General features: G+C 40.3%; 1 protein-coding gene across 4 annotated transcripts; it reads left to right on the top strand.

The window, feature by feature from the left end:
• The first annotated feature begins 240 nt into the window (after positions 1-240).
• Positions 241-25,125, top strand: LOC123966354 (oxysterol-binding protein-related protein 7-like). Of its 4 annotated transcripts, XM_046042535.1 has the most exons (24): positions 267-346; positions 9,028-9,114; positions 10,186-10,402; positions 12,210-12,353; positions 12,573-12,626; positions 12,803-12,916; positions 13,106-13,273; positions 14,036-14,171; positions 14,335-14,453; positions 14,674-14,763; positions 14,893-15,049; positions 15,487-15,620; positions 16,564-16,656; positions 17,969-18,149; positions 18,235-18,309; positions 19,399-19,613; positions 19,711-19,848; positions 19,945-20,008; positions 20,115-20,193; positions 21,662-21,806; positions 21,964-22,114; positions 22,975-23,101; positions 23,206-23,328; positions 23,959-25,125. In XM_046042535.1, exons 3-24 carry the CDS (start codon positions 10,238-10,240, stop codon positions 24,065-24,067), a joined length of 2,781 nt encoding a protein of 926 aa, XP_045898491.1. In that variant the 5' UTR covers positions 267-346; positions 9,028-9,114; positions 10,186-10,237; the 3' UTR covers positions 24,068-25,125. The 4 variants fall into 4 exon arrangements, with proteins under 4 accessions (XP_045898498.1, XP_045898491.1, XP_045898507.1 ...); XM_046042542.1 differs by lacking the exon at positions 9,028-9,114 and having other exon boundaries at positions 241-346; XM_046042551.1 differs by lacking the exon at positions 16,564-16,656 and having other exon boundaries at positions 268-346.
• Positions 25,126-25,363: the final 238 nt, after the last annotated feature.

The following is a 25,363-nucleotide window of genomic DNA, read 5'->3' as shown; positions in this document are numbered from 1 at the left end:
CCTACACACTTGAACAGCTCTGTCAAATTTTTTCCCAACCTTACAGTGATCAGTGATCACCCTATTAGTGTTTGCATTAAGCGATCAATAACAAAAAGAAAGCATGCTGGACAGGGATTGTCTTAGGCTTACAAGTTGTTAAGATCTGTATCCAATCCGTCTTAAAGAAAGATTTGGATACATTATTCACATAAAAGCCTCCTGCCTCTACATTAAATGGCTTATTCCCATGATGCACCTGTGAAACTGTAATCTGTGCCACGCGCACGCCGAGACAGCAGAACGAGGGCGGCGACGCTCAAACTTGAAGAGGGCTTTCATCGGTTCACCAGGTGGTTTCCAACAGGTCAGTTCTTTTGTTAATAATGGCTAGTTGTTCGGTTTCACTTGACGCCAATAAGTTAAATGTTTGATGCTGTTTCAGTTTGAAAGCGGGGGAAGCGTTTAAGAAATCATTCGGTGGTTTGTTTGGTCAGGGGGCTTGGTGTTCACGCGTGTTGTGACGGGAAATTTTCTTTACAAGGTGAATGAAATTGGGAAATGTCAGTAACTCTGTTTTTGTCATTTAAAAACAAATGTTTTAAGAAATATGTCATAGAAAATCTGAAATGTCTTTACCGACATGTGCAATATCACATTGTTTCTCTGGCGGTGTTTGATGTGGTGCTCACATGAACCAAACCTGTTTTATTAATTCTCTGTCTGTCCTCATTCCCAAAAACACGCGAGCGCACACGCCTCACCCTCCCGTGTGACTGATGCTCTGCTTCTCAGCAGGAGCCAGCTGGGTGGGTTGTCTTGTTGGGTTTCTACACTGTTGTTTGCTGATGAATTTGCACGGAAGCTACAAACAAAACAAGGTTTTGTTGTTTTGTTTGTAGCCAGTTTGTGCCTCAACATTACATCAGAATCACAAAGCTAAGCATCTAAAAATATTGGGAACCATAAACTCTGAAACCCATGATGGTGGTTTAACGATAGTACAACTTTAAAGGTATTTCCAGGAACCTCAGACTGTTCTCTGGATGAAAACATAGTCTGTCTGTTATGTAAGTAAAGACTTTTAACCCGTTTCGCAAATGTCCTAATCCAGGACTCCGGAAATGAGACCTGTCCATGCTCTTTTGTCAAACAAACTATTTACACGTTATTTAGTATGAAAAATATTGATTAGAATGTAATTAAAACATTTTTCATTTTAGTTCAGGTTGTACAAATTGAGTAAAGAGAGTTACGGCACAGTCTTTGTTCAGAAAAAGAGGTGAAACTTGAGAAACGGGTTTAAAATCTTTATCATGCTACTGTTTTTATTTTTTCAACAAAGTGGTTTGAAATAGTTTCCTGGGTTTTTTGCTGGGTATTTGTCTTAGGAAAAACGGATGCTAGCTCTGAATGTACTGTAATCAGATCCTTGATTACATCAGATTATAAATTGCATTTATAATCCACAGTGCTCAGAGTTGTTTATTTCTCATGTATGTGATACTGAAGGCTTTTGCACAGGTTATTCTGCATCACAATCTGTGGGAAAGGGGGCCAAGATGCTATGCTATGTTAGGGCTTGAAGTTTTTCATAGTCCTGCTATACCAGTTCAGAACCAAAACATTTTTTTTTCTGTATTTACAAATTACAGACATTTACTTCTATTAAAAAAAAAAAAAGAAAAGGTTAGAATTTTATTTTACAAAAGAAGCCAAAGTTACCAAAGGTTATGTTTAATATGTTGGCCTAAATAAAATAGTCAAATATTGTGTAGAACAGTTAATCGATAAGTTGAAAGAGAAAATTAACAATAATTCTGACAATCAATTTGATGTTGTAGACAGTAATCATGCAAAAATATCAAACATTTGTCCAGCTTCTTCAATGCAGGGATTTGCTTATTTTTTCTGTTTTTAGACCCATTAAAAGTTAATTATTGCGTTTATTTTATAATTTCTTGGACTGTTGGTCAGACAGAACAAGACATTTGAACACCTTGGGCTTTTAGAAATTGTCATGAGCATATTTACTTTTTTATGACCTACACTAAATAATTAATTAATTAAAAAATATTGTCAGAATAACTGCTAATAGAAATAATAATAGGTGCTCACTCTGTACAAAAACAGAATTGAGGTTGAAAACACCGCCCTAATAGCTGTTATGATGACCGCTTGCTGTTGTGTTGGATGGTGGGGCTGAAGCTGTATTGAGTATGTGTGCAGTGTGGGCCGAGCTGTCTGCTGCGCTGAAGGGCTTGCGGAGGTCCTATGCTACACAGATCCATTCTTGATGTCAAGGAGGGAGGCAAATTCAAATGGGGTGCTTGCACACACATTTTCTGAAAGGCTGAGCAGGAGAAAAAGAGAGGATGGATTTTTCTCATTGTTTGGGGCTCTTTAGACACACCAGGGGTACATTCATGTTGAAATGATGTGAAAAAAGTTTTGTATAATATGGGACATTTTAAGCACTTAAAAACTGCAACTAAAACCAACATTGGGTTGTGGACAAACAGCCTGTGCATATTGCACTCGCACATGTGTGGAGGTAGGGATAGAGTGAAAGGTGGAGGATAGATGAGAGAGAGAGAGAACGAGAACCAGAACCAGTCTGTTCAGGTCTTGGCTTTGTCTGATCTGATGTCACAGACAAGAATGTGATAGATTGTTCTGGACAAAACTTTAATCACACACCACAATACAGGTTGCATCTGTTTAGGAATCTCATATTTGGTTTGGACAGGTTGTACCGTGGTTGCCATAGCTACCACGTTTGCTGACTCACTAGTAGTGTTAGCTGTAGATATGTTGTTAGTTTTTTTTTTTCTCATTTGCCTTATTCCATGTCCTCTTGCTCCTTGGGTAACGTAGAAATCTATCTGGTCCGCCATCATGTAGTAGGATGTATGAAGTTGCATATCTGTCTTCGGAGGAGCGTGTCCGTGAAGCGAGGATACTGTACAATAGGCTTGGTCGATCTTCTCTATTTTCATATTCCAGTCATGGCTACTTGAGGTCACTGATTGGTGATCTGATCGACGGGGGGCGGCGTGCATTCGATGTTGACTAGCAGCTATGTACAGCGGGCTAACCTTGATAACCCAGCTGTATTCTAACGCTAGCATAGCTGTCATTATTATCTAGGCTCCTTACATGCTTGCTTAGGCTATAACTTATTTGAGGGTGGGTCTCAGACAGCAAGTGGAGGTGCTGAGCAAATCTATGCCTTCAATCGCCAATCAACACAAGCCTACTGTACATGAGGCCATCCTTTTGAGGGAAGTCTCTTTTTATTTATTTTTTAATGAAAACTTATTTTTTTAAATTTCAGCGGTGTAAACAAACGCACCCTGGCTTTGTAGTCCCACATGTAGAGGTGCTGAGAGCAGCGTTCACAAATGCCATTTGCAATGGCATTTTTAAAGGCCTGCTGGTGATATTAAACTATATTAAGACATGGAACAGCCAGGAAAACGCATGTTTTCTTTAGTGATTATTTTGCTGTGTGGCAAAGACATTAACCAGCGAAAATACTGTCGCACCTGTTCATTGTGAAAACGCAGTGCCTCCTGATTACAATACAGCAAAAAGGAAATCCACAAAGTGCAGCACTTGCTTGATAACAGTGTTTACTGTGGAGACACTGTCAGAGATTTGTCCAGAGCTGGAGGTGGTACCAAATTTGACTGTCTTGTAATTCTCTATGCAAGGAAAAGGCCTGCGTTGGGAAAGAGACTTCATTTTATATAGCTAACTGTTGTTAGTATTGCTTTTGACTTAAGTAAGTTTAGTTATTCTGCAAGTTGAATATCATCTTGTGCAACATAGACATGAATGGAAAGCCTATGTAGGAAAAGATCAATGTTACGTATGTCTCTGAGTTACCAAAACTCAGCAAAGAATTATACCTACCCATAAGTTTGGTAGTCCATGGGTAAGTTGACTCAGTGCAGTGTAGCAGAAACAACCCAGGTTGGGTTAAATTCAGCCCTTTTTTGTGTGCATGACTGTAAAACAATCTTTTATCTTCTGAATTATTTATTTTGGGTTTCTGCGTAATTCTGCACTACATGCATTTGTTGGCGTTTTCTTTTTTGTGTGTGTGTGTGTACATGTAAAATATCTGCAGAATTCTACATGGAAAGATTCTGTTGAATGTTTAGTCCAATGGTTCTAGCTATGACGAGTGAGTGGGCCCCATACTTCACTAAGCGCTTTGAGTGGTCGGAAAACTAGAAATGAGCTGTAAAAGTACAGACCATTTAACAAAATCCATGTCTGGTAGTTATTTGCCATTCCCTGGTGAGTTTCCAAACATCAGAGTTTATGAAATGCTATGTGACAGAGCTGTAATCAGACCTTCACTCCAGCATGTGAGTGTGCCCCCAGGAAGGATTCACAGGTCCCTCGACCATTTTAAGACTATTAAACCCCCCTAAAATAACTTTAATAACTTAAACAAGTATCAGTAAAAATGTAAAATTCTCTGCAAAATATTTTTGATAATACTAAAATGAACTGAAATTTGCTGATCCCTAGAGGGTTTGAAAAAGTTGATGAGCAGAGATACTCACAAGTCTTTGAGCTAGAGTCCAAGTCAAGTCTCAAGTCTTTGAGCTGGAGTCCAAGTCTCGTCTCAAGTCTTTGAGCTGGAGTCCAAGTCTCGTCTCAAGTCTTTGAGCTGGAGTCCAAGTCTCGTCTCAAGTCTTTGAGCTGGAGTCCAAGTCTCGTCTCAAGTCTTTGAGCTGGAGTCCAAGTCTCGTCTCAAGTCTCTTGTGGTTATTACAAATGTTGTATCACCTGCTGTGTTCAATCCAGGTTGCTTATAAAACTGCATGGCTATAAGGAATTCCGTAACTGTAACCTGTTTTTCATTTACAGAGCACAGCCATGTGATGTGCAATGCAATTATTGACGGCTTATTAAATACTGTAAGTGAACACACTCCCCAGACTTAAACCCAGTGTAACGTTAACTAAATAAAACTGTGACGTTGCATAATGAACAATAAACCTGTAACCTGTTTTTAACTTGCAGAGCACAACCATGTAATGTGAAATGCAGTTAATGACAGCTTATAAACTACTGTAAGTCAACACACCCTGCACCCTCTCAAACCAGTGTAACGTTAAAACTAAATAAAACTGTAAGGCTACATGATCAACAATAAACCTGGAACCTCTTTCCAGCCAACAGCAATAATTAAAGTGAGGGCAGCCAGCGGGTCGTAAATTACGTTAATCGATCATCACAAGTTTGGCAAGTAAACAAGCTCTCATTCATCTTTTCATAACGAACGACTATCAGAGTTAAAGCAAGAAGCAAGCTAACGTTAGAAGGCCAACTCTGAGCTAAACATATTTACTCACCACAGGTTACTAACCTATTTTGCGTTCAGCGCGTCTTTGTTTGGTCTTTAGTTTATGATGAATGGCGCCGCAGCTGCCGGTGTTTGTTGTCCTCTCTCACGTGCGCCGGCACGCAGCAGATGCTACGTAGGCAGGTTATAGGTAACGCAGGGAGGGAATAACTGCACGCTCATCAGACGTTTCCTGTCTTTTGAGGACGAGTCGAGTCTGAAGTCACTCTGTGTGCGACTTAAGTCGCACTAGAGTCCGAGTCTCTAACTTGAGTCCCCATCTCTGTCGATGAGCTACTTCCATGAATTGGGAGAGGGTTGACAGTAATCAAAATTGTTGGAACATGCGTAGTTCTGATGACTTTCTGGTTGTGCAAACCACTGGTATCAGGGGTGCAACAGGTCACAGAAGTCATGGTTCGGATCATTCTGTGGTTTCAATGACAGATCAGATTTTGTTTTTTGTGCTACTTTGGCTGTGATGTAGCTGCCTCTGATCTGATTGGTTGCACATCATAAGTGAGTGAGGGGAGCTGTTTGTCGAAGGGAAGGCAGTAGATATTACTGAAGCTGCAATAAACATCCCAATCTGATGATCTGTTTCTATGATCACAAGCAGCCCAGTGTTCCTGTTACACCACCAAAAATGGCTGAACTCCGCCTACGGGGCTTCAAAGTGACAGCTTTTAAATTACTTGCTTCCACTTACCCTGTCACTGTGCTTCAGTTAAACATGCATCTGTCTTTTCTTTCTTTTCACTGCAACTCTGAATTGCAATTTACGGAATTACTACTATAAAAAAACAGCAGCAGTCAAACTGTTTTTACACTATGATGGTTAAGCTTTGCAATCAATCTATGTTTCCATTACAGGAAATATGTTGTGGAATGAGAAAACAAAAACTCTAGAACTGACAAGCAATTCTACAGTTGAGGTGTTTGTTGAATAATGCTCCTAGGACTATCTCGGCCCCTGTACTCTATCTGGTTAACTGGTCAGACAACATACTTCTCGTGCTTATTCTGAACATCTTTCTCTGTCCAAGTACAGACTCAACATATAATGTCATACCTGGGTTATGATATCAGCTGTGAGGAATTTTTGTGGACGTGTCACTGTGGATGTCCACCGAAGAAAGGCACAGTTAGGTCAGCCTGAGGGAAGAAACTGTTTTAAATGGAATCTATAGTTCTTGCAGCTGCAGTTTAACTTTGTAGCTTTATTTTAGTTTCCACTGTTTCTGTGAGAATTTGGAGAAATTTTGTCCAATGAACCCTCGTAAATGCCAGTGGTAAGACCTCCCACAGTGACATCATTGTGTTGCACACCATTGGATTAAATATTATTCCACAGTTAAGAGTTGAGTTGTGAGGATATTTCCATAACAGGTCAGTGGTTCAGTCAGATTTGATTGGAATATAATGAAAAACTATAGGCTTTGCGTGACCACTAAAAATAGCTATTTTGTGTGGGAGTATAATGAAGAGATGCGATAAAGTTTGAGAGAAAGCAACACAAAAATAAAATCACAACAGTTTGGAAGATTATTACATTTCCAGCAGACAAGAGCTGCAGATCAGCTGCAGCGTGTCTGTGTCGGAGGAACGCAATGTTTAACAAGCTTTATTACCTGCTGTAATCAGCTGATCAGCTTGTTTTGGAGAGGAGGAAACCGACTTCAGCTCTGTGTAAAAACTTTGACTTATGAAAACTTAAAACAACAACTTCCGACCCAGTAATTAGCATAACTCCATCAGCTGTTTGCTGTAAACACACCGCTGCAGCTGTCTGCTATTTCTGAGCAATAAATTTAATGCCAACATAGCTACATCTCGGAAAAGTTTTCAGACTCCTGAAATATAATTTAACCTTCAGGATGTACAGAATGGACAGGACAGAGCTGTACAACTGATTAGTCTAAGCTTGTACCTGATGCTCTCAACTCTGGACAAGTAACGTTGGGTAGTAATGACATGCAGCTAATCAACGTTACTTCATTACTAATTTAGCAAAGATGTTTTCTTGCGCTAACCGCTTTCACTTTCCAGCAGTTGGGGAAACGCACAGACTTTCATTAACAGGGACACTGTAACCTACCATGTTACAGACTGACAACTTACTGCTCATATTTTCCTCTGCTAACTTTAACGCTCATGTTCTGCCGCTCACGCTCTTACATTCGCTTGCCCAACACATGCTACGTGCACACACAGGATACACAGGGAGCCAGCACAGCGTGCGAGTGAATATCATCAGTACCCTGTATGCGCTGAATGCAGGGGGAATGTCCGGTTATTTGCACACCCCAGACTCTCTGGGCAGTTCCTCACTTCCAAGAGTTCCGTCTTTTTGCGTTCGATCAACATTATGTTATCAATTTACTTACTGGGAGCTTCCGCTCTGCACAGAGTCATAGAAAAGCTATGAGTAATTCATATAACAAACAGAATACTCCGGAAACTGGGGGGCATCATATATGTCCCTCATATGACTGTATGTCACACAGCCTCATAAGGCTGGGTGTCAACCATAACACTTATAACTTTGTGTTAAGAATGTGTTATTCAGTGACTCTGTAACTAAGCTATATAGTCACATGTTGATGTTTAAGTGAAGTGCAAAGCATGCAGGGATTGTGTGGTTCTGTCAGGCAGGAAAACTCCCTCCAAGAACCAACCACTTTATTGGAAGTTTGGCATCTAGGAAGAAATTCCAAATGTTTCACAGTGTTGTCTTCCCCTGTAAGTCATCCTGTCCCAAAGACTATGAGGTCAATACAAAAGCGGAAATGCCAACATTACAAGTAGCAAAGATTTTTGATAATGCTGTGTTCATACTTTGCTGAAAGTTGGAAATAGATATATAGAACAAATATATGAATTTTTTCCCCAGTGATTGCATAGGCCTAGTATTTTGAAATGATACACTCAGGCAGCTTGCCAAGCACGCTTCCCCTTCCACCTGCACCAGTACAGTGAATACCTGCCATTATTGGGATTTTCCGTTTGCTTGTTTCTTTGCTTGTTAAAGACACAAACCCACCAAAACCCTTAACAGAGCCAGGAACTGACTGGGCTAAAGGATGAGGTCTATTCTTTATTTTTTTTTAATTGTTAACAAACCAACATCTTAGTCTATCTCTCACTACGTTCTCTATGTTCTGACTGCCCTGTCTGTGGTTCTGCCCATTGGTTCATTTTGACAGTCTTTATAAAAAAACTATTTTGTTTTTTATACTTTCCTAACAAAAGTAGTCCTGCAAAAGTAGAATGTTCATGGTTGAAGTTTAAATTTGTGATTTAGCTCTTTAAATCACCCACACATTAGCCAATACTATATGCCTTTGTAGCGCAAAATTCATTTTTGCATACAGCTTTCGCTCTTTTGGTCCTAATGTACATCTGCTGACAACAAATCTAACACAGAGCTTGTTGCCTTCGTCATGACGGAGCTGGCAGGCCTGTTCGGTCAGGTCAAAAAAGTATTGCTGTACTTTCAGCCCCACCCAGATACCTGCTGGCTTTGACAGGCACCCGTCTGACGAGCAGTCAGGTGAGGCATTGCTCTCAGTGTAACACAGGAGAGTTGAAGGGAGTTTTTCAGAGCATAATTTGATGCTAAAGGGATATTCCCAGGAAAATAGCTTTTTGTGGTATAAGACTTTTTTAATTTTTATCAACAGGTGAATTTTGCAATTCTTGAGGGAAAGTTAAAGGACTTGGCTGTGGACTAATGGGAAAGCAGCTTGTTTGACATCAGGCCAACACAGGTGTGTTTCATTTCTTATTGTGTCGCCAAGGCATTCGTAAATCCTTAGGTGTTGCTTTCCATTGCCTCGTTATGGCTTTATGTACTTTTACATTGTCATCTGTATTACCACTTGCTGTAGCTGCTGCACATGCTCATTTACATTCAGTGTAGCAGCGGGTGATATGGATAAGCAGCTTTCATTGTATATGTAAATTAATGAAAAGTAACACACTTTATTTGTTTCAGCACACTTTATTTGTTGTGATAGCTGGAGGTTCTTAGTATCTAGCAGTTTTTTTTTACACCGCCATGTGATAATGGCTCCAGCCATCAGCATCAAGCTGCCACCAGAATCTTGTCCGGCTTCTTGAAGCTTTGACTGGAATTTTAGCATTGAACACTTCCTCTTATCTGCTGTTTTCACCTGCTAAATGATGGAAAGGGAATGCCAGCAGTGGGAGAGGGGGTGGGTTGTTTTGTTTTTTCCAGAGGAGCAGGAAAAGACTTTCGATTAATTTAATGGGACATCTGTTGCTATGGTACCATCCTAATTATGCATTTCTATGTCTGTAGTTTTTACTGCAGTGGTATAAATGTTTATATTTTAAGTGTTCAGCTTGATGATAAATGATTCTTTCTACCTTCCTTCCTAGCTGATGTGAATTTTTTTACTTACAACCTAAATTTGCAGACAGGAACTGCTTTGTGCAATGACACAGCTAAGGAAAAAAGGAAGGCCTTATTTCGAAGACATTTAAATAGTTCTTGATGTGTGTTGATTAGACTGTTTTGTTTTTCTTGATTGGCATGACTAAGCAGAAATATTTTCAAAAATCTTTTTCAATTTCTGTGTTTTCTTTTGTCTTTAAGGTGATATAACTATTTATACATTCATGTAACATCTCTGCAGCAAACATATTCTGGGGGAAACAAAATAAAAAATTTATATAACGGAGTCATGCAAAACTACTCTAATGGAATTCTTGAATAAATATATAGAGCTGGGAATGTATAATAGGTCTCCTTTAATGTTTCTGTCTTTGTGATTGCCTAACCACTGTACTGTCTTACTTTCTGTTGACCTCTGCAGTCCCGTGTACTTTGCCATGAGACATAACTTGCTGTGAAGGTCCTTTCACACCATGCAACGCTTTCCTCATCACGTGGCACCAATGGACCCTCAGGTGTGTCCGCCCCCTCTGAGCAGCAGCCAGTCAGTCAGCGGCATTGACAAATCCCCAGCCAGCACATTCAAACCCGGCCATTCACGCAGTAACAGCACTGGCTCCTCCAAATACTCAAAACAGGTAACAAGACCCGCAGGTTTAGAATCTGACTGTACTGTGTTTTTTGTATTTATCTCTCTCTACTTTATTTTATTGTATTTTCTGCCATTGTAGTTACCGTAAAACTTCAATTAATAGCAGAGTTCCAAATAGCTGCAACCCCATTTACTGGCCTGGTGTGGGAACACATTTTGACAAATAAACTTTTTATTTGCTTTTTATAGAAGTTCATTGGATGTATAAAACCTCTGCTGCTTAGATTGTTAGTGGTATATATATTAATTGTTAAATGTATGATCAATATGTCAGTATTGACATGCTGCACATCGTTAGATTGGTTAGATTCTCTACAATTCAATTGTTCAGTTCATTTAACGGAAACAACGAGCCCCAAAGTCTAATTCCTATAGATTTACCGGTGTAACCTGCATGGTACAAGAGATGAAAAGAAATAAAAAGTGCTGACTCCCGTTATGTTTGAAGCCTTGTTAAGTCCGAATGTGTCCGTTCCTTGATTATTTATATTCCTTCAGTCTGTAAGGGTCCACCCATCAAAAGAGTCCAAACAGCTTTTCATAAAAATTAAGTTGTGAGTCCTGTCGTGTGAAGTCCATCGCTCTCTGTCTGCTAACTTCTGCCACACTTTTATCATCCTGCACCATGTTGTTGCTTTCATAATAAAAGCGCATAAGCCGTCTGTCGGCGCTAGATCAAAGGAATGACTTCTATTTGATATTATTGGATACTAGTGTTGTAGTATTTGATGGTCTTGGTCTCGTCTCGGACTCGACCACATTTGTACTCGGTCTTGTCTCGTACATTGAGATTTGGAATTTTATTTCAAGACCATAACTTTGGGAATATCAATAAATTACTTTAGCATTGTCTGATTTGTTAACATCCTAACTTTGATTGGATTTAAAACGTATTGCTCCAAATGCAACCAATAACCCTAATTAAAAATGTGTTGTCTTCTGTTAACGATCTGTTAACGACTATCACCCCTCCCCGCGATGGTAGGCATGGAAAAGGAGTGTTTGAATAAAGATGCTTATGTTGATTTCAGCTCTTTCAGGTACTTCTCCAATTGATCTGATCAATTGGAGAAGTACCTGAAAGAGCACCTGTGATCTCGTTCCACATTTTAGTGTTTGTCATGTAATGTGGTGAACTGGTCTTGTCTTGGTCTCGGTTTGGGCGGTCTTGACTACAACACTATTGGATACTTTTTACACAAGTAATATTCTGATTTTGAAATAAATAAACTGTTTCATAGTAGCCTATTTCAGTTTTGTGTAAAAGAGGAATTCAAGGCCTGTTCCACATGGACGCGTGTCCCAAGTAAAGGCAGGGTCAATTAAGTGATTTTAGCCAATAAAAGCCCGGGCTATTAATTAAAGTTTTACAGTACTTACAGATCCACTGTTTTGCTTCAAAGTAGGGATTTTATTTTACCATTAGCCTTATATGTAGCCTAAATAGAAAAACAAAAATGCATTTGTTTTTCTATAATAAATAAAAAAAAATAGATTATTGCCTCCTATGTTTATGTAAGTCCAATTCCCACCATAAGAAAACAATGGATATTTAATATACAGAATGACAAAATTAAAGACTCCTGATTGTGACAGAGCAAATCTGAGTTTCTGTGGCACATACAATGGTGTTAAACAGTACATAGATGGATATTATATATAGATGATACATTTGATTTTTTTTTTTTTTTTATGCCAAATTGTTTGTTTTATTTCCAAAATATAACTCCATCAAACACTGACTTTTAGTGATTTGGGTTTTTTTGTAATGATTAAAGTGTTTCTTTCATCAGTCTCGTAACTGGGAGGTACTGGACGACTTGCAGCATCTGGATATGAGTTCAGGTCCCGGCTCCTCTCTGGACCTCAGTATTCCTGGGATCTGTGAGGGCTACCTGATGAAGAGGAGGAAGTACCCGCTCAAAGGCTGGCACAAGGTGTGCACAGACAGCATCTGACCTTTTCTGCTCTGTTTCCACAGGCTGTCTTGTCTATGGCACGGTCTCTTCAACATGTAAATCTTTTCTGGCTGACGTAATAGTTACTCTGAAGCATAGCTGTTGAACCTTCTAACCAGTCAGCATAATGTAATTCCTGTGTCCACTGGATCATCCTTGTTTTCTTTCTAACACTTCACTGTGATTGGTCCTTCTCAGAGATACTTCTTGTTGGAGAAAGGAATTCTCAAGTACTCAAAGACACAGCAAGATGTAAGTCAAAACTGCAGGTGCCAACACTACACTGTCACACAGAGAGGTGATAGCGCTATGAACGTCATGTTTGTTCTATTGTTTCCATCGTGGTTTTAAAAGCTCTGTTTAAATTTACCAAATAGATTTTTTTTTTTTTTTACTTGTTTAAAGCAAACTTTGCCATTGTGTGTTAGATTCAGAGAGGGAAGCTCCTTGGATCTCTGGACGTCAGCTTGGCTGTCATGTCCATCAACAAAAAGTCCAAACGCATTGATCTGGATGCTGGAGACAACCTTTACCACCTCCAGGTAACCTACACAACGCAGTTCAGAGAGATGTCAAGAACCCTGAGTTTATCTTCACTCACTATCAGTAAAATCTAGAGTTTCCTAAGGAAGTTTACAACCAAACACCTGGATATTATTTATCCTGCCATGAACTTAACATTTGTTCCTCTCTTTATTGTGTCCTCCTTTCTTTGTTTTCCTCCCTCTTAGGCAAAGAGCCATGATATGTTCTACATCTGGTTGACCAAGCTGTGTGCCCATCGTGTATTTAGGAAAAACGAGGCGATGAGTGTCCATCGTGGTGTCCTTCACGCTCTCTCCATGGGCCCGAGCAACCTGCCAGCCATGGCCACTTTGGCCCAGAAAAACCGAATAACAGTCAGTAGAGATTCCTGCTCAAGTTAATGTCACACATTTATCATAAAATTGCAAAATAGATAATACACATTTTAATACATTTGCTGACAACGACAACAACTGTCACTGATCCACTGTCATGGGTTGTCATTCTTAAGAAAATGCCCCCTGGGTTATTTCTATGGTAACAAAGCACAAAGAATTGTGGGAGGTGGTTGACAGTGTAGAGACATCAACTCTATACTCACTCATTTATCTTATATTATTTTATTTATTTATTTATTTTATGTCTCTTACACAGTATTTGTGGACTAACCTTGTACACACACACTCTTATCAGCATGTAGTATGAAGAAATACGTAATGGCTTCTGTGCACAAGATTCACAAAAGGTTAGGGGTTCATAGAACTGTTTTCATTATTGCTCAATCAGCTGGTTATGTTATATGGATCAGCATTACAGTTGGATCAGTTGCTTAATGAAATATTTCAAATGTATATCTTAATGCTTGTTTTCTGTCAAAAAACTGTTTAAGATTAGATGAGATGGAGAACGGCAGATAAAATCTCATGTTTGAGATGCGGTGACCTGCAAATATTTGGTATTATATCAAAATTCTGATCAATACATTTTTCTGTCGATTAATTAATTGGGTAAATGACGAACCATTCCAGCATTATTTACAGTAATTTCCACGACGACTGTAGTGTAATAGTTGTGTAAAAGAGTGTAATTTTTCTGTCACTGGTTTACTTTTAACCCTGATGTGTTTGACCATGCAGCCTCCTCACTATGCCAGCTCAGCGCCAGTGTACCAACATGACATGGGAAGTCCCTCCATCGCCCCTCACCAGGGGGTGACCAACAAGGTGTCAGCCTGGCTGCAGCAGACCCACGACATCGACACATCCTCAAACGGTAAGAATAACCTGTAATCTTCAGCCACAGAGGAAGCCTGGTCTACAGTCCTATTCAATCAGATTCAGCCGTGACCTTTATTAAGTTGCAGATAATAAACACGCATTGATGTGATCTTTTTTTTGTTTGTTTTTTTTTTTGTATGGTCTGTGTCCTCTGTCAGACCTGGCCCGTTGTCAGGTCGAGTTGACTGAACTGGCCCAGCTCATCCAGCGACTCCATTGGCTGGAAGGAGGCCTGCCAATCACAAACACAGACCTGGAGATGCGAATCAGCATGCAAGTGAGTACTCTGGTAACAGCTGTGAATATATGTGTGATTCTTGAAGTGTTATTTAACTAGAAAAATAATAATGCACTAAGATGATTATTGTTGAGTGTAGTACAGGCTAGTTTGTTGTAGTTTCATTAAAGACAAACGATATATGATGAAAAAACACTGTAGATAATAGAAAGTAGCAGTAGTAAATATCAGTTTTAACCCTGTTGGTGTCCGTTTTTAGAATCTCTCCCTGGAGAAACCCAAGCGGAAGACAGGGAAAGGGGCTGGTCACTCCAGGACTTTGTCCCGCGTTGAAGCCATGGGGGGAACGGTAGGACTGACTTTAAACCTCTATGCAATATTGTGATTCATCTTAATTTTGTTTTGTAAAATAGTTACGTCCTCTGTTTAACAAGTTGTTAAACTGCTGTTCATTTTCTCTCCGTCTCATCTTCTCCAGTTCACTTCCAGCCACCTGAGTACCAATTGCAGCTCAGGTTTGGGGGCGTCTGTTCAGTCCATCCCTGACTACGTCTACAATCAGCTGTCCAACCCTCAGGTCACCTCACCTGAGGCCAAGAAGCTTCACCAGGACATCTGCACTGTTTCTCAGAGGGGTACGGCCCTCTCACCTACAGCTGTATATCTGTCAATAGGTGTAATTGAGCTAGTTTTCAATGACGGGTGTCTGTTTTTCAAACGGGGCGCTATACACATGAAAGTTCTCTGTTCATAGTTCAGAAATAATTTCTTAAATAATTGATTCATTAAACTTTTTGATTGTCAATTGTACAAGTTATTAATGTAAACAAAAACATGTTTAATCAAAATAGTCTATTTAAAGATGTCACTTCTGGTACTATTTAAGTCTGTTATTTGTTTAATTGTGTTTTTTTTTTTTTTTGACATTTTATAAAATAAAAGGACATGTAACATGCTTAACCTAATACCTATTATCATCTGCAACATTTGGTTTTCTACTCTTTATTACAGGTAGCGTGGTATGTGTATGAACTGGACTATAATTGATGTTTTTCTGTATGTTGGGGTGTAGTTCATGCTTCTCTTAAGTCCATACATGAGGTTTTGACCTTGGAGAGGGAAAGACTGAGGCAGGCCTGGACCAGCCCAGACCTGAGGCAGAACACCTCGCAGCAGCTTGCTACACTCTGCAGCACATTATCTGAGGTAACACACACACGCCACATAGGGTTAGGTGGAAACAAAGCTCAAAACTATCCTTGTTCATCCTGAAGATCTATCCCCCTTTCCCTCTTTGTTCACTTCCTCACCACCTCTCCTTACTTTTTCTCCCAGAGTTAAAACATTCATTATTGGCACAAAATATAGGCACAGTTTGGTCTGAAAAAAAGACAATGGTGGCCAAGCCCTTACAGTTTGTTGGTGAGGTGCTGTGTGAAACTGTTGAGCAGGTTTGGGCTGTTTCGGCAGGACAGGCACAAGTTCTCACAGGTGTTCCCTGAAGGAACACACTGCAAGTCTTTGTTACCCTATTTCCGCACACTCAAAGACACAAATAACACGATCGTTGTCTCACACTGAAACTGAGCAGTCTTGTGAGTGGATGGGCTATCAAACTGACCCGTCTCGTCTGGTGTTGCATGAGGTTTTTTCTTAGCGGTTTGTTTTCTGTCCGTGCTTCTGTCTTTTTCAACCTGTGGGGCATCAGTTGCTGTTACTTTGGGCTTTATTATGGTGTTTATTTTTCTGACAGCTGACTGTGTTCTGACTGTGTTCTCTTCAACAGTGAAGTTAATTCCTGACAATAATTTCGGTATTGAGAATAAAGGCAAAAATCACTCAAATTGTTGACCAATTTTACATAATAAGGATTAGCAGTACCTGTGAAAACAGGTAAAGGCAGTACTAGTGCAGCAAAAATACTTAATTGACTCATTTAAATATGTTAATAGCTGTTGACCAAAAGAAAAATGCAGTGGTGTGTTCTGGCCCTGTTAACACGATAGAGCGACACGTTGATTAACGCCACCTGTTGTATAAAAGCTCTGGAGTCTGACTATTATTATTTTTTTTTTCTTGTTTCCTCTTCATGTGTCTTGCATGGGTGGTCTGTGTATTTGTGTGCATGTCCCCATTCATGCGTGTTTAGCTGGACATACAGTCACATCTGACCAAAGTCCACTCGCTTTCCCTGTCCTCTGACTCTACTGATGAATCCTTCTGCACCGTCCGTCCTGACCAGGTGTGTACTTTGCTGGTGTGTGAAAGACGGTTTATCTCTTCATGCATGTCATTTCATTATGCCACTGTCACTCATTTGTATTCATTTTCATCTTGCATATGACACAATTCTCGCACAAGCCGTTACAGCAGAGCACATCTCACCAAGCAGCAGTGCACAAAGTACACAGATCTTCTACTTATACAGTACAGATACCCTTGCTAAATATTGCTCCACTAAAATTAGTCTTAAATTTAGATTTGTACTTGAGTCAAAGTTCAAAAGTACCGGATTTTAAAAATACTTAAGTACTATTAGTGTGGTTATCAGCGGTTGCATACATGACAAACAGAATTAAAAAATACGGTATGCAAACTTTCCTATTTATTAAACAGTGGCATTCATTATAAACAGGTTTCCTTTTCAGTAATAATTCAAGTTACTCAGGTGTGTGAGTCAGTCAGTCATGGGCGGTATATCCAGATCCTTTACCTAAGTAAAAGTTCTAATAACACACTGTAAAAATACTCTGTTACAGATAAGTCCTGTTGAGTGTAACAAATTATTTTCATTATGGATTAATCTGTTGATTATTTCCTCCCATGAATCAATTTTCTAAATTCTCAAAATAGTGAAAAATGCCATCACAAATACCCAGAGCCCAAAATTACACCACCTCAATGCTTGCTTTGTCGAACCAACAGTACAAAATAATCACAAATAAATTAAAATAATTAAAAGGAAAAGCAGCTAATCTTCACAGTTGTGAGGGTGAAATCCATGAAATGTTTTTACACAAAAAGTTAATTTCAATGTCAATCTAATAATCGTGTCAGCTGCACTTGTTGTGTGTGTCTTAATTTGTAAAGTAACTAAAGCTGTCAGATAAATGTAGTGAAGTAAAAAGTACAATATCTCCCTCTGAGATGTAGTAGAGTTGAAGTAGAAAGTGGCGTGAAAACACTACCTCAAATTTGCACTTAAGTACAGTACTTGAGTAAATGTACTTAATTACTGTCTACCACTGGAACAAAGAGATTCTTCTCCTACGATACAGTCTGTTACAAGAAAACACAAATGAATGACACAGTTGTCATGTGCTTGGTGTGGTCACTTCATGCTATTCCGGCAGTTGTACCCAAGAGCTGGACGAAACCATGCCTGTCGACATGTTGCGGTTGGCACCTGTGGGAACTCAACCTCCAACCTGACTGTGTTTTTTACCTGTTACTTGCCGACTCCAACTCTTACTTTATACGAACATTCATTAAAAAAATTGTATATATAGTTTGAACCACATCCTTTTCTCCTCTCCTCCTGTGCTCCCTCGCAGAGGACACCATCTATGGGTCGTCACTTCTCTCGTGCGCCCTCAGTAGCAGAATCCATGGCAGAGTATTTTGATGCCAGTGAGGTGATCGTGTGCGAGAGCTCATCGGAGGCAGAAGCTTCGGATGAGTCAGGCCTGAGTGACATCACCACCACCAGCAACTCAGAACCTGAAGAGGGACACAGTGAGTCTAGTAGCCAGTAGCAGTCAGAGACCATACTGCCCAACCACCACTCCAGCATAAAAATGACTGACTCTCTCTTCCTCAGCCACTGCTACCCTCAACTACCGGGCCAGTCTGAACAGTGCTCCTGCCAGACCCAGCCCAGTGCCCACCAATACTGGTAACACCACCACTGTGTTGTCTCATTTATGTTGTGAATGAGAGTGCACTGATGTGTACTCTTTGTTAACCAGTGTAGGCTCTTCAGTACTGATTTTTAGACCAGAGACACAAGACTGCTTCCTGATAGTTAGTGGACAGGCCCAGTAGTGAAAGCGCACAACTTTTCCTTATGGATGTAACACAAAACAGCGGTGACAAAAAGCCGTCATTCCTTCGATCGCTCCTTTTTGATCCAGCCACTCTCTCGGAAGTCTTTGTCACACACATGCTCACATGTAAAAAGCTAATTAGAAGCCAGCTTAAACACATACATGGTTAAGAAATTGTCTTTCTCCCAGAGAAATCTAGCTAGAAATTTGGTTTCTCGAATCCTCTACCTATGAAAAGTGGATTTACTGATGCTGTGGTTTAAGAAATCAAATGTGTGCAAAAAGCCAATTGTCACCCAGTTTCTAAAGTGCATGTAAAGACACTGATTGATTTAGCACAGACATTTATCACTTCTACGTCTACATATCCTCTGATCAGGGTTGATTGCGAAAGGCTAAATGAGATTGTGCGTTAAAGCAATGGTTCCCAAAGTGGGTGCCTGGGAGTGTCTTCAGGCAGAGCCAAGATTTGTTCATGTACTTTTTAAATTCACTTTGTTGCACAAAACAACAACTTTATTACATGTGGAGTTGCACCGTAGCTCAGATTGGTAACACGATAACTCACACTTGCAGATAGTCACGGTAACATAGCATGCTTTCAGCGCATGGGTTTACCATTTGTACCAGTCAGAAATAGTGACTGTCAGATCAAGCAATGAAAATATTTCTCATTGTAAATGGCCCTCAAAGAAATGCTGGCTCCCCAGGTTTAGAAAAGTTAGAGATCCACTACCCTAGAGGTTGTGCCTCATAAATTATTTGACTTCACTGGACCTAAGATCTGTGGTCATCTTTAAAAAGTAGCTCAAGAGACGCTTGTTTCCCCCATGCTTATGTTATATTTCCATGCTTGTATTATGTTGCTTGACTACTTGGTGCTTTTTTGTCTTATGAGAGGCCCTTTGATTGCACTGATTTGCGTTGGTGTGATCCAGGTCGTCGCACTGCCCTCCCCGCCCGAGGAACAGACAACAGCCACATCGGCATCATGACCATCTTGTACAACAACATAGGCAAAGACCTGTCCAGAGTCTCCATGCCAATCGCTCTCAATGAGCCGGTGTCTTTGCTGCAGAGACTCAGTGAAGAGCTGGAGTACTCTGAGCTACTGGACATCGCCAACCACATTGATGATCCATATGAGAGAATGGTGAGTTTGCTTTACTTAGATTCCTAACCAGCGGGGGCTTAGATACAGTTGAGTTCAGTGGTGAGCTTATTAATAAATAAAAAATGCATGTTCTCAGGTTTACGTGGCAGTGTTCTCCATCTCTGGATATGCATGGGCAACCTGGAGGAATCGCTACAAACCCTTCAACCCTGTTCTGGGAGAAACTTACGAGAGCCACAGAGAAGACAGAGGCTTCCACTACATCAGTGAGCAGGTAACCAGCAGAGAAGGATATAGACACAATGTGACCAAACCTCAACATCTGGGTTTACAACAAACTATAATGCTGTGTTATTTGTTGGGCTTTCAGGTCAGCCATCACCCACCCGTCTCTGCCTGTCACGCAGATTCAGAAAACTTCACTTTCTGGCAAGGTAGGAGCAGTGTGCTTGGAGATGAATGCTGGATTCACCTGTACTGTAGAAGTGGAGTCATACCTAATGCTCTGTGTGTTTCCTCCTCTTGTCTGTCTGCTCTCAGATCAGAGATGGAAGTACAAGTTTTGGGGGAAGTCAGTGGAGATCATCTCTTCTGGACTGGTCAATGTTACCCTCCCCAAGTGAGCCACTTGTTCATTTAACAGCACCAGTCACATAATGCAGCACTAGATGTACGACAGTAGGATAAGCTACTAACTAGTTTAAGTACGACCATACAACTGACTTAATTTTCCAAAAATGAGTCTTGAAAAAGGGGGGGTCGTCTTATATTCAGACCAACACGGTAAAAGACGTGGCCACTGTGAAATCACCCATTGGTTTGCTGACTACTATTTTGGAGCTTTGAATTTGGCATTTTGGCCGTTGCCATCTTGTTTTGTTTTTTTGGAACCAGAAGTGACTATATTTGGATGAGAGGGTGGAGCTGGATAGCTTAGTTGGCAAGGTGCATCTGTAGTTTACATTAACTGCGATATAAATTGTGATACTAATTTTGACCAGCAAACAACTTGTGCTTACCGGAAAAAAATTCCAGCAACTCCTTAGAGTGTCTTTTAGTACTGCTAAAGAAGACATTTGTAGGTGATCAAAATGTTTCAGTTATTCACGAACTGAAAACACGCTGTGAAAGGGTCAGAGTACTGAGACGAAAACACAGACTTCTTTTTGCAACCAGTGGAGTCGCCCCCTGTTGGCAGGTTTAAGGCTCAGCGCCGGAGGTTGCCACTTTGTAAAAACAACAGATCATCATAAGACAACTGGGGACTCTTGAAGGACAAAAGTCCACTGATTAAATCCAGTTTAAGTATGGCCGAACCAAACTAACCATCACAGGAGGTGGTTGAATTTCTGCATGGTAAACCAGACAACCAAAATAAAGCTACTGTAGATGGATTCAAGAAAAAATACACAAATGTTTTGGCCAATATTGCTTAGTATTGCAGAAACGGTTAACACTGAGGAGCAAAACAAGCATCTTGTTGCAATCTGGAATGAGAGACCTCTGATCCTTTTAATGAAATTGGTTGTAAAATCACATTGACAGCCAGATGCATCCAGTGGTAAGTGTGCAGCATGAAAACACTCAGGGATTGCAGCCAATAAAGCTGTGAGTGTATATAAGAAGAGTAGAGGGGTCTTTATAATTGAGCCAGTCACTCACATAAAACCTGTTTTAGTGGACAATGCAGACATGATGTAAGGATGTATGTATGTGATACGTGTATGTTACCTGTAACCATATTCCAAGTATGCCTTTTTCATAGCAAACATAATATTTAGGTTTGTTGTCAGTTCTGTGGTTATGTATAGAGAGCTTTTAGAGACATTTTTGGGTTGTTTTGGACAGGATTTGTAGTATACTCTGGACAACTGCTGGAGATGCTCAATCCTGCATTCATTAACTAATATTTTGGTACATAAATTAAACTTGTTTGAGGGAAAGATGAGTTAAGCTCTAGAGGGTTTGGAATTTTAAATGCATTAAAATCTAGAAAAGTCTAAAAAACAGGCAAAAATGCCCAAAGTATTAAGTGAGGTTAAATATTGTTGGGGTGTGTGTGTGTGTGTGTGTGTGTGTGTGTGTAGGTACGGTGATCACTATGAATGGAACAAGGCAGTGACATGTATTCACAACGTGCTGAGTCAGCAGCGCTCGTTGGAGCACTATGGTGAGGTGGTCATCAGAAACACAAAAAGCGACGTCTGCACCTGCAAGATCACCTTTGTCAAGGTCAGGGCGCGCACAGACACACACGCACACACACACACACAGACTGATGTGCACACAGTCTCTCGTCCATCTGTTTTTTCTAGTTCAGTTAGAAGTCCCAATAATGCACATGGACTGCTTTGTCCTCTTCTGTTTAAACCACCCTGACGCTTTACAGTCTCGCTACTGGAGCTCAGACAACAATAAGAACGAGGTGCAGGGTGTAGTTCTGGACCGGGCTGGAGAAGTGGTTCACCGTTTTGGAGGCCTCTGGCATGAGGGCATCGTCTGTGACACCATGCCTACACAGAAGTGCATCTGGAAGCCCAGTGAGTAGCATCCCCTTCCAATCTGAGCACTGGAAATGTCCTCAAGGTACTAGATACTAGAAGACATTTCGTCCCTCATCCAAGAGCCTTCTTCAGTTCTGAAATGACTAGTACAATGTTGTAGTACAATGCTGTCCTTTCATCACTTCCCAGGAAACTTGTTACCTCAAATGTTACCTCTTGGCCTCAGGTGAAGATACCAACGATGGTCGTTCAGACTTGGCCACGGGTGGTTCTAACAACTGTAACAACTGTCGTTTCAAAAGCCAGGAACACTAACAAACCAGCGGTATCGGTGATCCTGGCAAACAACCCCACAGAGGTTAAATAGCTGAGTTTTCCTACTGCTCATTTCAGAACTGAAGACGTCTCTGATGATGGACAAAATGTCTTCTAGTAGCTTCAACCAAATCCAGTTGCCCTTGAATTTAACCTTCTTTGGATGGACAACTCTACTGGCAGCAGAGAGTCATATTTTGCAAACTGTAATATTAGACAAATGCAACACAGTAACACAGCTGCAGCTGACACATGCAGGAAGAGGGAAAATTGTCTACAGTGAGAATGCCTCAATTTAAAGGCTAAGCAATGTCGACACACACGGAGGGCATGAATAGGCTTGTATTCAAAGTCCTTAGTAGTTGTCCATTCACAATACACCATATACCCATGGCTATCTGTAATTTCTTCACAAAACATCCCCATGTCTTCACTGTTGTAGAATAAAACTTGACTCCAAGATGGTAGCTATTTTGACAGCGATCCCTCTCAAAGTTGTCAGCCAGAAATCCTATCTTTAGGATTTGTAAAATGTTTCCACTGTCCCCAGTCTAAAAATGCATGATGTAATTTCCTGTTAGACGTGCAGCCTTATGACCACTTCCAGTTCTATGGCTTCTCACAATATGCCAGAGAACTAAATGAACTGACTCCTCAGCTGAAGGCTGTCCTCCCGCCTACAGACACACGCTTCAGACCAGACCAGAGGTACAAACTGGATTTTTATTCATTTAAAGTGAAAAACTTGTTTTATTGTTTTGCCCTCCCATGTTGACCAGTTGTTTAATTCCTGCCCCTCTTATCCCCATCAGGCTCCTAGAGGAAGGGAAGGTTGCCGAGGCAGATAAAAAGAAGGATGAGGTGGAGGAGAAGCAGAGGGAGAGGAGGAAGGAGTTGGCAAAGAGAGGGGAGGAGCACATCCCCAGGTTCTTCAGGTGAGGAGCTCTGCATTGCACGTTTATACATAAATTTGCCTCACAAGATTACACAGATTAAAAAAAATGATTGAAATAGACGCAGCAGAGGCCAAAATATCCTGACTTTTTGTCCCTGGTATGATTTTAATAATAATTCTCAGGCTCCTGGAGGACAGAAAAGCATCTTTTTATTAGACCGTATCCATGCCTGTCAAACTCACCACCTCAGTTTGATGACATCATCACAGGTTATTTCCTCTCCTCATGTAGTGGAGAATGGAAAGACAGTTATTGTCGAAATAAGTTAATGGTTCATCTGGGCTGTGTGGTCATCTACTACATCTAAGTTCTCTGGGCAGAAACCAGAAGAAAGGAAATGACCTTTAGAATGTGTAGCTCTTTAACTGTTTAGTAAAAGCCTGAATAATTCAACTGGATCTAGGAACTTGCCAGACATTGGGTATGGCAGGCAACAAAGGTACATGGATTATAAAAATGACCTAAAATAAGTAGTAATAAAGAGTCATTAAACTTCTCATTTTACTCTTAGTAACCGCTAAATGTTTAATGTTAAAATGATGCTAAAAGAAACAACATTTTTCAAGAGATGAGTGCATGAACTTTTTTCCTTGTCTTTTATTATCTCAGGAAAGCTGTTAATGAGGCCGGCACAGAGGTGTGGCTGTACAATGACACCTACTGGAATCTCCGCAAAGACCCAGGCTTCAGCAAGACTCAAAACCTGGACCTGTGGTAAAACACTGCACCTAGCTTAGAGCTGAGGCTGAATGAATCTAGCCAGGTGCTAAACACATGGTGATATGATGAAGAGGAATAATATACCCCTCTGTTAGTAAAAATAACTTAATTGCACCCGTGTTGGTCCGGTAACCGATGCATGAATGTACTGTAGTGACTCATCAACAAAGATCCAGAGGTCTGCTGCTACCATTACTGCAAGGATGTAGAGGAGAAGGGCGTTTGGATGCATAAATGAACCTCTCATTGGGTTTTTGGTGCCTTGTAGAGGTGAGGTGCCACTATGGAACAAATGAAGACTGATTTAGACAAAGCCGGATGTCTTACCAGCCTTTCGCCTACCTCTTTTCATAATGGAGACATTTAAATCCAGTCATCCATGATTCGAAAAAGCAAATCTTGATTTGAAAATCTAGTTTTTAAATTCTATCGCTGCCCTTGAGAAAATTGTGGGTAAATATTTTCTAGTTTTCCTGTAAGGATTGGGGCCATTTTCTGTCTGTAAAGTGTCTTATATCATATTTGTGGGACAAATGAGAGATTATGTTATACTTTTGTTTTGTAGAATTTCAATATAAATATGTTTAGTCTGGCTCATTTGTATGACAGTTGTGATGAGGTTCAGAAGCTGGCTTCCAGCAGAGGGATCCAGAACACATGGAGGGCTAATTGTGGCGCTGTGAGGTATATTACAGGTGAGCTGGTAATGGCTTGCTTTCTTTCTCAATGGGTCTTATTGTATAAACTGGTCGATTTGTAAAGTCGGTGTGTATTTTCTGATGTTTAATTGTGACACATAGGTAAATTCATTGTCTTTCTAAAGTGTCTTCACGCTGGTTAAATCTAACAGTCCTGTTAGCCCAGCCGTCTTCCCCTCTTGCCTGTATGAACTGTCGATGCAAAATGAGCTGACAGACTAGGATTGCGTCTCCTGGACCTTTTTATGCTCTCTGTTGATGCAATGAAGTATTTTTATTGATGTTTCAACAATGGATTTTATTAAGGAAAAGAGACTTTCTTAATGGTTTTGTTTCAAATAAAAGGTTCCATAATCAACACTGTTTGTGTCCTTTTCAACTATTGTTCACTTGTTATCTCAAGGCTCACTCACTAGCTTTTGTTAGCGCATCTTAAGGCCTTCGTCTGTAAAGGAAGTTCCTTGAGTTGCCACATTTAATGAAGTCAAATGAATGTGGCCAAAAGAAAGTGAGCCGATAACGTCCAGAAATAATGACCAAGTCAAGATAAATATGTTGGTACCACATGGACGTTATTAGTGGCTTTATTAATGATT

The sequence above is a fragment of the Micropterus dolomieu genome, linkage group LG02 (assembly GCF_021292245.1).
Source record: "Micropterus dolomieu isolate WLL.071019.BEF.003 ecotype Adirondacks linkage group LG02, ASM2129224v1, whole genome shotgun sequence".
In the NCBI taxonomy this organism is placed as follows: Eukaryota; Metazoa; Chordata; class Actinopteri; order Centrarchiformes; family Centrarchidae; genus Micropterus; species Micropterus dolomieu.
Note: the sequence above shows the minus strand (reverse complement) of the source record. Positions and strands in the feature narration are given on the sequence as shown.

Bases quoted from the DNA above. Each gene is read 5' to 3' on its own strand.
- LOC123966354 (XM_046042542.1), top strand. From the start codon at position 10,238: ATGCAACGCTTTCCTCATCACGTGGCACCAATGGACCCTCAGGTGTGT. The intron at 18,310-19,398 runs GTAACACCACCA...GGTGTGATCCAG, and splicing joins CCCAGTGCCCACCAATACTG to GTCGTCGCACTGCCCTCCCC. The intron at 19,849-19,944 runs GTAACCAGCAGA...TTGGGCTTTCAG, and splicing joins TCCACTACATCAGTGAGCAG to GTCAGCCATCACCCACCCGT.